Here is a 13,001-nt window from a genome sequence, read left to right as displayed (position 1 = left end):
AGATTTCATTTCTTCATTTGTAAGAGGACAATAATGACAGTAACTAAATGGTTTTCATAAAAATTAAACTAAGTAATAAGGAAGCACTTAATAAGTGGTAATTGTGTTTTGGAAATGAATGTTTTGATTTGGGTTGGGATTGATCACCAATAAGTAATGTTTCTAGTTATCCTTAAAGGCTCACATCTTCCTTATTTTAGAACCTGAAGTCCAGGTACTTGAGCAGATATAAAAATATGTTTTTAGAAATATATTCAACTTTCTAGATGGTCTTCTGTCTGTTCTGTGTTAATATCCTTAATTTTCATGACAAAATATCAGTTTTTTAAAAAATATATTTTTAGTTGTAGATGTACACAATACCTTTATTTTATTTATTTGTTATATGTGGTGTTGAGGATTGAACCTAGTGCCTCACATGTGCTAGGCAAGTGCTCTATCACTGCCTACACTCCAGTCTCAAAATGCCAGTTTTGATATTCTTATCTGGTAGTTAAAGAATATAGATTGTTTGCTTTAGCACTTTTAAGTATTCAGAAAGTTCAGCTTTATGTTAACTTTTATTTCATTCCTGAAAAGCATTATTGAAACAGATGTTTTAGAGAACCTTAGTCTAAAAGAACCTCAGAATATAAACTCTTTTTATATAGGTTCTGGAAGTTCTAGTCATATATTTATTCTCCTTTCACTACAAAGTTGTACACTCATGCTGTTTGTTAGTGTAAGTTTTAGTTCAAATACTATCACTGATTTGTGAAATACTATTACACTCATTGCTCTTTATTAAGAACCAATAAAAGAAAAGAGAAATGCTTTAGAATTTTCTTGCTGTTCCTAAATTTGAGTTGAAGACATTGTATATTCATGTCATAAGATCTTCACTATGAATTTCTTTTAAACTTTGGGATAAGGACCAAGGGTTTTTCTTTCCTCTTTTTTATATCATTACAGCAAATACTAAAGTTACAGTGTCTCATATTTGTGTAGTGTTTTACAGTTTACAGAGTTCTGTTTTTGAGGGTTTTAGTGTCTTTTTTCTTTTTAATATTGAAATGCACATTAAATATGTGTCTGTTTTAATGAATACTTATAAAACTATCACTGTGCCACTGCATGAACTGAACATTGTTAACACTTCGAAATCTTCCATGTTACCTTCCTTTTAAAATCTCATCCTTTCTCCCATGGGTAATTAGCATCCTGACTTTTTATAGTTACTGTCATTGTCATCATTATCATTACACCTTTGCTTTTCATCATAATTTTATACTGGTGTACATATCCCCAAACAATGTAGTTTTTTGGTTCTGGTACCAGGGATTGAATCCAGGGGTGCTTAACTCCTGAGCCACATCCCCAGTCCTTTAGAGACAGGGTTTTGTTAAGTTGCTTAGGGCCTCACTAAGTTGCTAAGTCTTGCTTCACACGTGGGATTCTCCTACCTCAGTCTCACAAGCTGTTAGGATTACAGGCATTTGTCACCATTACAGCTCAAACATAGTTTTGCCTGATTTTGAGCTTCTAGTGTTTTTTTTTGTTTTTTGTTTTTTTTTTTTTTTACATTATACCCTACAAATTGCCCATATTATTGTTCCTGATTTACATATACCAAATTTGGTCTGATGAAGGTTGTATCAAAGACCATTTTAAAGGGACAGATGCAAATTCAACCCATAGTTTTTTTGACTATTTTCTGTGTTTATCATGTGATCTTCCTTTTTTCTTTTTCTTTTTTTTAACAATTCCTTTTTTTAAAAAAAAATTGTTTTAATTAGTTATATAATACAGTATAAATATATTTTAACATTATACATAAATAGAGTATTACTTCTCATTCTTCTGGTTGTACATAATGTAGAGTTATACTGGTTGTGTAATCATATATGCACAAAGAGTAATAATGTTCATTCATTCTACTATCCTTCCTACCTCCATACCCCCTGCCCTCCCTTCACTCCCCTCTGTCTAATCCAAAGTACCTCTATTCTTCCCTAGCCTCCCTCCTTATTGTGAATTAGCATCCACATATCAGAAAAAATATTCCACCTTTGATTCTTTTGGATTAGCTTATTTCTCTTAGCATGATAATCTCCAGCTCCATTCATTTACCAGCAAGTACCATAATTTCATTCTTCTTTAAGGCTGAATAATATTCTATTGTGTATATATACTACTTTTTCTTTATCCATTCATCTGTTGATGGGCATCTAGGTTGGTTCCATAGCTTAGCTATTGTTAATTGAGTTGCTATAAACATCAATGTGTCTGTGTTATTGTAGTATGCTGTTTTTAAGTCCTTTGCGTATAAACTGAGGAGTGGGATAGCTGGGTCAATGGTGGTTCCATTCCAAGTTTTCTGAGGAATCTCCATACTGCTTTCCATAGTGGTTGCAACACTTTGCAGTCCCATGAGCAATGTATGAGTATACCTTTCCCCCCACATTCTTGGTAGCATTTATTGTTGCTTTTTATTCTTGATAATTGCCATTCTGACTGGAGAGAGATGGAATCTCAGTGTAGTTTTGATTTGCGTTTCTCTAATTGCTAGGGATATTGAACATTTTTAAAATATATTTGTTGATGGATTGTATTTCTTCATCAGTTTTATCTTTTTATATTTGGTACAAGAAACTAAGGCATATTTTCGTACGCAGATGTAGCAGTCATTCAATTTTAGGTTTCCAGTCATTTCTTCCTTGAAATGCTACAAAAAATGCTCTTTGTCTAATCTTTTTTCATTTTTTTGGCATTTTATGTCCCTTAACATTTGTCATTATTGTTTTTGATCCTTAATTTTAAAATGTTTCATCCTTTCTAGAAATGCAAATTGTGATCATCACGATTCCATTGTAGTTTACCTTAACTGCTGGTCTCTATGTACTATCTTTATCATTTTTTTCTGCAAGAGAATAATAATATTTGCTATTTTGAAAACTAAAAACCTGTAATAATGGCCTGAATATATTTTGTATTTTTTAAAACTATTATAGTGATTTTATACTGTTACCCTTGTGGTTATCCATTGTAATTTGTCTTCACTCATGTGAAAAAGGAGATCTGTTTCATCAATTAGTTTATCTTTGCTTGTTCAAAATTCAGCATTATGAATGCTATCTGGAAGAACATCCTTATGGAAGGATGTAGTGAGAATTTATTGAATGGATTTTGCATTTGTTTAAAATAAATATCATGAACTTATGTCATATCAAATGTACTAAATTGTCTCACTTATATTTTAATTTTTGGAGAGATACTTAGTATTGAGTTATCAACACATAATCTCAGTGAGAATATAAATTTGCTGTATTTTATATTTTAATAGTACTTAGGTATTGTAAACATTGAATATTTTCACATGATAATTCAAACTAATAAAATAAAAAAAGAATTAAAAGTGGCCATGCTTAAAAAATAAACTTATCAAAACTTTGGGCTATGTTTTAGAAAGAAAAAGAAAAAAAGAAGGAAGAGAAAAAGAAAGAAAAGGAGCCAGAAAAGCCTACAAAACCACTTACAACTGAAAAGGTAAAATTCCTTTTTTTTTTAAAAAAAAAGAAAACTATTAATATTACCGTCTTATTTATATACTTGTATTAATGACCCTCTAGATATTTATGATATGCAAATAGTTTGTTTTCCTTTAAGTAATTGTTCAATGAATACTGTGTGGTAAGCATATCCTCTTGACTTGTCCTGTATGATTTATAATCTATTATAAATGTGTGTATAGATCATCTTACACACAAGTGTAAGGACAAGTATTCTCTCATGAATGTTATATAGAATGGTGGTTTTTGTTGCTTTTGTTTTTGTTTTGATACAAGGTATTGCTATGTTGCCCAGGCCAGCCTTGACTTTTGATCCTCCTACCTCAGCCTCCTGAATAGCTGGGATTACGGGCATGCACCATCACACTTGGCTTGGGAATGTTTCCATACACACCTTTCAGTGGAAATTTAGAAAATGAAGAGGTCATAGCTGAAGGGACTTCCAGGAAAGATCTTATGCTTCATAACATTTGAATTAGATCTAAAAGTGTAGGAAGGATTAAGATGGAAGACAAGAGTATATTAGTTTAAGAGAATAGCCTGAAAATAGACATGGAAACTGGAAATAGATGGAAGTATGTTTGTAAATGGAAGTATATTTAAAAAAAAAAAGAAAGAGATGTTTGATGGCTGGCGATGTAGCCAGTGGTAGAGCACTTGCCTAGCATGTACGAGACCCTTGGTTCAATCTCCAGCACCACAAAGAAGAAAAAAAAAACAGTGAGTTTGAAAAAAGGTATATGTTTATTTATAAAAAGTAGTGAAAAATAAGGCCAAAATGATGAGTTGAACCCACATTGTAGATGTTTGTTTTTTGAGGGGAGGAAAGGCCATGGGAGCACTCCAGATTCTAAAGCAGGTGATGTACCAAATCTGGAAGGGTTTTTTTGGAAGATCATTTTGGTAGTAGTGTGCAGGATAGATGTGATAGGTATACTAGAGGTACGAAGATCATTATATTTTTGCAAAGGACCTGATTATATAAGTATGGTGGATTGGCTCTGAATGCATTTTATCATATAAACCTAAAGTGTGGTAAGAGAATTGTTCATAAAGGCAGCATCCTTGATGTTAGTTGTTTAAATTTTAAAATCAACTTGAGACCTATTATAATACCACAAAGTACATCCATTTACAGTGCAGAAATATATAGCAGTTCTTTCTTTGTCATTTATTGGAACAATCTCTCAAAAAGTTATCAACAAGTCTTCAACATTGAAGAGATATTAAGTACCCTGAGAATCTTAGTTCCTTTATGTGACAATTAAAGCCATTCATCATCTGACCCTTCCTCTGCTTCTGTTTCATTTTTCATACCATTTAGACTCTTCCACTGTCACCTAACTATATTTTCCATGTGTGTTAAATTGTTTTGCCAAGAACATCCTTTTCTTTCCCTACCTCTCCTTAAACTTCCTTATTTCACCTTTTCCATAAAGTCAATTAGACATCCCAACTAGGTACACTTTTTCTTTTCCTCAAACTTCTGTAGACATTGCTATGCACTTGATTTTATTACTTGTTACCTTCTTTTACTGTTTTATGTTATTAGATAAATTCCTTATCTCACACAGATGAGTAGGTATTTTGTTTCCTTAAATCATTTATTAGTCAGGTGGAGCTAAGTCCTGTGTTTCCTTACGTTTGTGTTAAATACATGTAAATGGATTCATTGTTGCTTTTTATCTTATAATTCCTTTTGGTGTCTTGATTCCAAGGTCCTGCAGAAAGATTAATAAATTATTATTTAGTGATAAGTAATTAATTAAATCCTAAAGACTATTGAATTATTTTGCTATGTGGAATCCCTTGAAATATGTTTTAAAATACTTTTTTCAGTTAAAGTTTGTTTGAATATCACTATTATTGTTTTAGTGATAGTTTACTGAATTAAATTCTTACCTTTCACCGTGTTAAATTTAGGTGTTAACGAATTTAATACTTTTTTTTATTGGTTGTTCAAAACATTACAAAGCTCTTGACATATCATATTTCATACATTAGATTCAAGTTGATTATAACCTGTTGACTGACTAAGTAGCATTAACTCTTCTATGGTAACTTTAATGTACATCAGTAAGAAGCTGTGAGTGAAATCACTAATTTCATATTTGATTACAAAGTAATTTTCAACTCACTATAAGGTTCTAAAACTTAGAAATTTTAAAATAGTTTGTATAATGCCTTATTGTTATATGTAGTAAGATATAAAATTTAATTCCTTTTTAAAACATCATCTTTATTCCTCCATTATTTAAAAAAAAAAGTATTTCACCATTAAAATATGGTAAGCATCTGATGTAGTGACCTTGTGTGTTTGTAGCCTTACATTGTAAATAATCACCTTATGTTGTTTGCTGTGATAATGGGCCCCAACAGTTACTTCAGAGTAGTCTCTGTATCACAATCCTGAGGCATACAGGGTATGTGAACAGTGAGAAATCTAGCACTTCACCTTTAGTGTTTTCTTTTAGCCATAGGTTTTATTAAACCATGTTCATGCCTCATCTGTTTCTCTTGCTTACCCTGCAAAGATTAGCCCTCCTGCTGCTGATGGTGGAGGCCTTGCTAAGAGAAAAATCATATAGAGTGCCGCAGTCTGGCTGGGCACAATTCAGGAGCCACTTGTCAAAAGAAACAAACTTTATTTTTAGAACCACACTCGCCAAACAAAACAGCTCCTCAGGAAAAACCTTCAGAGCCCAACTGCCACCACCGGCTTCCCAGCCTCTCAACCTCCCCCACTCCTCCTGCTCTTGAGGCCAATTGGCTGAGTTGCGTGGGCGGAGCCAAAAAGAGTCCCCCAATGAGCAGCTCGGTGGTCTGAAAGGGTGGGGAAACAGCCCAATGAGCATCACCGCAGAGGAGCCAATCAGCTGGCAGCTAGAAGTTTGCTGGGGCCACTGTGAGCCAATCATCAACTGGCAGCTGGAAGTTTGCTGGCAGCTGGAAGTTTGCTGGGGCCCCTTTGGCTGTGGCTCTCAACAATAGAGGAAAATACTTTACTTCCTATTAAAATTTTGCAAACAAATAGTGCAGAATATGTAAGAAAAACCATACATTTAAAAGTATCATAGTGGAGAAGCTAGAAGAACAGTAGCACAGATGAAGAAGCTTTATTTAACAAATAGGTATTTTTCTTGATAGTCTTCCTGAGGTGATGTTTCCAGGAGGCATAAATAATCCACAGAGAAGAAATTGGTATAATAGTAGTTAAACTAGTAATAAGAATAATCCAAATAATCAGAATAATATCCTTATCATTAAGATTTGGCTTTATTGGCAATCTGCTGTATGCCAGGAACTGTGCTACATATACAACTTACATCACAGTTACATCTAATAATCTTTATGTAAAATTACCAACATGTATCATCACCCAAATCAGAAAGTAAAACAAGATCAGCACCCCAGAAACTCACCTCCCCCATGACCCTTCCCAAACAAAAATTATTTCTCTTCCCCTCTATGAATACCAATTTCATTGCATCTTTTTATGTGTTTGTGTGGTGCTGGGGATTATGAATTCAGGGCCTCAAGCTTGCTAGACAAGCCCTCTACAACTGAGCTACGTCCCCAACCCTCATTGCATCTTAAAAATAACTTTACCACCTCTACATGTATCTCTAAACAATGTGGTTTGATTTTCTATATTATGACTAAAATAATATTACTAATGTTCTTTTAAATTTATTTTTAGTCAACATTTTGTAAGAGTCAGTTACATAGTATATAACTGTAGTTTTCATGTGTGTATGCACGCGTGCACACATTTTACAGTTTATGCATTCCACTGTTGAACATTTGAATTCTATTATATAGTTTTGTTTAAACTATTATAAGTAGTGCTGCAATGAACACTTTTATAAGTGTTCATCTAAGCAAGTATTTCTTTAGGAAGTACTTAGGAGTGGAATCGCTGAGCCATATATATTTGTATCTTAAACTTTACTGCATAATATCAAACTACTTTACAAAATGTATATAAAAATATTCTTAACACCTTTCACTTTCTCTACAACATGTGGTCTGACAAGAGACTTTAGTATTTGCAGCCTGGTGAATATGTAATGGTATCTCATTTATTGTCCATTTCCTTGATTACAGATGATGCTCAGTACCTTTCATATGTTTATTGCCAATTTAGATTTATTCTTCTAAAATCGTGTTCACAATTTTTTGTCTGTTTTTCTGTTATATTTTTTGTCTTTTCTTCATCTATTTATAGTAGTTTATGCAAATATACATACATATATAGGGCATTTTATTTCTATAACTTATTGTGGCAGAATTTGACACTCTTTCTTGTTCTGGTTTCTGAATTGGTGATAGAAGCCTCCTTGTTTTATTCCTGAGCTCAAAGGAAAAGCTTTCAACTTTTTGTGTATGTTATCTTTATTCTTCACAAAAGCTACAAGGTCCATTTTATAGAGTGGTGAACTCATACTCAGAATGTATGATTTGTCTAATGTCACCTAGTTTCATTGGAGAATTTATGGAGAATGGGTTGGAAAAATAAGGACTTTTATTTATCTTTTTAAACCAATACAGATTAAACTCCAGCTTATATTTCATGAGTTTAAAAGAATACTTGATAGGGATTAATCGGGATTATTATTCTAGGATCCTTTCTCTAAGTTTCATTTATTTGTATAAATAATTAAAGCCATTAGTATAGTTATCCTTTTTTTGCTGGGGTGGGTGGGGGTAGTGGTACTGGGTATTGAACCCAGGTCTTTACACATGTTAAGTACATGCTCTTCCACGGAACCACACACCCTATCCCCATTAGTGTGATTTTTGACAACATGATAGCTAATGAATAGTTACTTGAAAAATATATTAATATGGCAGATAAGCTTAGGCTTCACCTCAAGGCATTAGTAAAGGAAGAACAAACTAATTACAAACTCAGTAGAAGACAGGTAATGATTAAGATCTGAGCCAAAATTAATGAAATTGAAAATACAAAAGCAGTATATAGTATAGCATCAGTGAAACAAAGAATTGGTTCCTTCAAAAGGTGAGTCAGATTGATAAACCCTTAGCCAAGCTAACCAAAAGAAAGAAACAAAATTAGAGATGAAAAGGAAGTATCACCATAGACACTTTTGAAATACGAAGGATCATTAGAAACTATTTTGAAAATTTGTACTCTAATAAACTGAAAAATCTAGAAGACATTGACAAAATTTTTAGATGCGTATGAACTACCCAAATTGAACCAGAAAGATATAGAAAACCCAAATGGAACAACATCAAGTAATGAATTTGTAATAGCAATTAAAACCCCATGAACAAAGAAAAGCCTAGAATCAGGTGGATTCTCAGGTGAGTTTCAATATTTAAAGAAGAACTAACAGTGGTCTTTCTCAAATTATTCCATGAAATTGAATGGGAGGGAACACTCCCAATGGATATTCTATGAAGTGGGTATAACCTGGTACCAAAACCAGGCAAAAACACATCAGAAAAGAAACCTGTAGACCAGTATCCCTGATGAAAATAGATGTAGAAATTCTTAATAAAATATTAGCAAACTTCATTCCAAAACATACCAAGAAGATAATATACCATGGGTTTCATCCCAGGGTGGCCAGATTGGTTCAACATTGACAAATCAATAAATGCAGTTTACCACTTAAATAGAATTAAGAACAAGAATCTTACAATCATCTTGATAGAGAAAAAGGCTTTGATAAAATCCAGCATCTATTCATGTTAAAAGTGCTGGATAAACTAGGGATAAAATGAATTTACCTCAAAATTATAAAAGCTATATATGATGAACCCAAAGCCAACATCATGCTGAACAGAGAAAAATTGAAAGTATTTCCTATAAAATCAAGAACAAGCAAAGATGTCCACTGTTGCGTGTCCATAAAATATAGTTTTTGAAACTCGAACCAGAGCAGTCAGCAAGAGAAGGAAATTAAAGGGATATCAAAAGAAAGCAGAGATGTCAAACTATCTCTATTTGCTGATGACGTGATCGTATATCTAAATGACTCCAAAAATCTCGTCAGAAGACTTCTCAAGCTGATAAATGAATTCAGGAAAGTAGGAGGAAAAAGAAATCAGGAAAACCATCCCATTCACAATAACCTAAAGAATACTAAACAAACAAAAAACCTTGGGAATTTTTCTAACCAAAGAGGTGAAAGATCTCTACAATGAAAATTATAGAATACTGAAGAAAGAAATTGAAGAAGATTTTAGGAAATGTCTCCCATGTTCTTGAGTAGGCAGAATTAATATTAACAAAATGGCCATACTACCAAAAGCAGTGTATACATTCAGTGCAGTCCACATCAAAATACCAGTGACATTCTTCACAGACCTAGGAAGAAAACAGTCCTTAAATTCATTTGGAAGAGATGCAGAACAACTAAAGTAATCTTGAGGAAGAATAGCAATAGAGGAGGCATCATAATATGTGATCTCAAATTATACTACAGAGCTATAGTAACAAAAACAGCATGATAATTGTATTTATGTGGGTTTGTCTATGTATCTTCTGTTCTGTACCATTGGTCTACATATCTATTTTGGTGCCAATACCGTGCCATTATGGGTGTTGATTTTATAACCTGCTACTTTGCTGAGTTTTAGAAGTTTTCTGGTGGAATTTTTGATAGCCTATTCAATAAATATATAGAATCATGTTGTCAGCGAATAGTGGTAGTCTGAATTCTTATTTTCCTATTCATGTCCCTTTAATTTCTTTCTTTTGTCTAATTGCTGTGGCTAGAGTTTCAAGGATGATGTTGAATAGAAGTGGTTAAAGAGGGCATCCTTGTCTTGTTCCAGTTTTTAGAGGGAATGCTTTCAGTTTTTCTCCATTTAGAATTATACTGGCCTTGGGTTTAGCATATATAGCTTTTATGATGTTCAGGTATGTTCCTATTACCCCTAGTTTTTCTAGTGTTTTGAACATGAAGGTGTGCTGTGTTTTGTCAAATGCTGGTGAAAAGATAGCCTATTCAATAAATGGTGCTGGGAAAATTAAAAATCCACATATAACTAAATGAAATCCCTATCTCACCCTGCACAAAACTCAACTCAAAGTGAATCAAAGACTTAGGACTAGAACGGAGACTCTGTGCCTAGTAGAAGAAAAAGTAGACCCAAATTTTCATCAGGTCAGCTTAGGATCTGACTTCCTTAACAAGACTCCTATAGTGCAAGAAGTAAAAATCAAGAATCAATAAATGGGATTGATTCAAACTTAAAAATCTTCTTCTCAGCAATGGAAACAATAATGTGAAGAGAGAGCCTGCAGAATGAGAGAAAATTTTTTCCACATACACCTCAGATATAACATTAATCTCCAGGATATATAGATAACTAAAAAAACAAAATAACCCAGTCAATAAATGGGCTAAGGAACTGAACATTTCACAGAAGAAGAACTATAATACATCAACCAATATATGAAAAAATGTTCAATATCCCTAGCAATTAGAGAAATACAAATTAAAACTACTGTAAGATTTCATCTCACCCCAGTCAGAATAGCAATTATCTAGAATACAAACAACCATAAATGTTGGTGAGGATGTGGAGAAAAAGGAGTACTCACATATTACTGGTGGGAATGTAAATTGGTGCAGTCGTTATGGAAAGCGGTATGAAGATTCCTCAGAAAACTCAGAATGGAACCACCATTTGACCCAGGTATCCTGCTTCTTGGTTTATACCCAAAGCATATTACAGTGATGCAGCCACATCAATGTTTATACCAGCTCAACTCACAGTAGCTAAACTATGGAACCAACGTAGGTGCCCTTCAACAGATGAATGGATTAAAATAGATGTGGTTTAGGGCTGGGGATGTGGCTCAAGCGGTAGCGTGCTTGCCTGGCATGCATGAGGCCCGGGTTTGATCCTCAGCATTACATACAAAGATGTTGTGTCCGCCCTAACTAAAAAATAAATATTAAAAAATTCAAAAAAATGTGGTATATATGTATATATGATGGAATATTACTCAGTCTTAAAGAAGAATGAAATGATGGCATTTGCTGGTAAATGGATGGAGCTGGAGATTATCATGCTAAGCGAAATAAGCCAATCCCCCCAAACCAAAGGCCAACTGTTTTCTCTGATATGCAGATGCTAATTCACAATAAGGTAGGGGGGCTAGGAGAGAATAGAGTTACTTTAGGTAGAGGGGAGTGAAGGGAGGGGAAGGTGGGGTATGGGGATAAGAAGGATAATAGAATGAATCACACATTCTTACCCCATGACAGGTGGGAGTCTACATCATGTATAACCAGAAGAATGAGAAACTATACTCCATTAAAACAAATTTTAAAAACAGCATGGTATTGGCATCAAAATAGATATGAAGACCAATGGAGTAGAATAGAAGACACAGAACCAAACTCATATACTTTCAGCCATCTGATACTTGACAAAGGTACCAAAAATATATGTCGGAGAAAAGTTATTTTTTTTTTTTTTTAAGGAATGTTGCTAGGAAAAAAGGTTATCCATGTGTAGAGGAATGAAACGAGATTTCTGTCTTTCACCCTGCACAAAAATTACTCAAAATGTATCAAAGCCTAGGGTATTAGACCAGAAATTTTGCAATTGCTAGAAGAAAACATAGGGTCAACACTTCATCATATTGGAACAGGCACCAACTTCCTAAACATGATCCCTAATGATCAAGAAATAAATAAGTGGATGCCATCAAATTAAAAAGCTTCTTCACAGCAAAGCAAAAAAGAGTGTGAATAGAGAGCTTACAGAGAAAATCTTTAACAGCTGCTCCTTTGACAGAGATTAATACCCAGAACATACAAAGAATTCAAAAAACTTTTTACACACACACACAAAACAACAACAACAACAACAAGTAACCCAGTCAATAAATGGGCAAAAGAACTACTGAACAGACACTTTTTAAAAGAAGAAACACTAATGGCTAAAAAATATGAAAAAATATTCAACATCTCTAGCAATCAGGGAAATGCAAATCAAAGCACACTAATATTATTTCACCTCACTTCAGTTAGAATGATAATTATCAAGAATACACATACTAATAAATGCTAGTATGGATATGAGAGAAAAGATACATTTATACATTGTTGGTGGGACTACAAATTACTACAACCACTTTGGAGAGCAGTATGGAGATTCCTAGGAAAACTAGGAATGGAACCACCATATGACCAGGCTATCTCACCACTTAGTATTTATTCCAAAAGAACTAAAATTATCATAATATAGCCCATATATCCATTTCAACATTTATAGAAGCACAATTCCCAGTAGCCAAATTATGGAATCAGCACAGATGTCCACTACTGGATGAATAGATTAAGAAAATGTGGTATGTATACACAATGGAATCTTACTCAGCATGAAGAAGAATGAGATTATGGCATTTGCCAATAAATGGATATAAGTGGAGCATATCATGCTAAGTGAAATAAGCCAGAC

At 33.5% G+C, this 13,001-nt stretch overlaps 1 protein-coding gene across 2 annotated transcripts in view; it reads left to right on the top strand.

The window, feature by feature from the left end:
* Smap1 (small ArfGAP 1) overlaps positions 1–13,001 on the top strand; it is a 171,906-nt gene that overhangs the window by 102,817 nt on the left and 56,088 nt on the right. For both annotated transcript variants that reach the window (XM_077801688.1, XM_026391320.2), the window contains one exon: positions 3,445–3,525. In XM_077801688.1, coding sequence (XP_077657814.1) covers positions 3,445–3,525 — 81 coding nt within the window. The remainder of the gene's footprint in view (positions 1–3,444; positions 3,526–13,001) is intronic.

The sequence above is a fragment of the Urocitellus parryii genome, chromosome 8 (assembly GCF_045843805.1).
Source record: "Urocitellus parryii isolate mUroPar1 chromosome 8, mUroPar1.hap1, whole genome shotgun sequence".
NCBI classification, from domain to species: Eukaryota; Metazoa; Chordata; class Mammalia; order Rodentia; family Sciuridae; genus Urocitellus; species Urocitellus parryii.
Note: the sequence above shows the minus strand (reverse complement) of the source record. Positions and strands in the feature narration are given on the sequence as shown.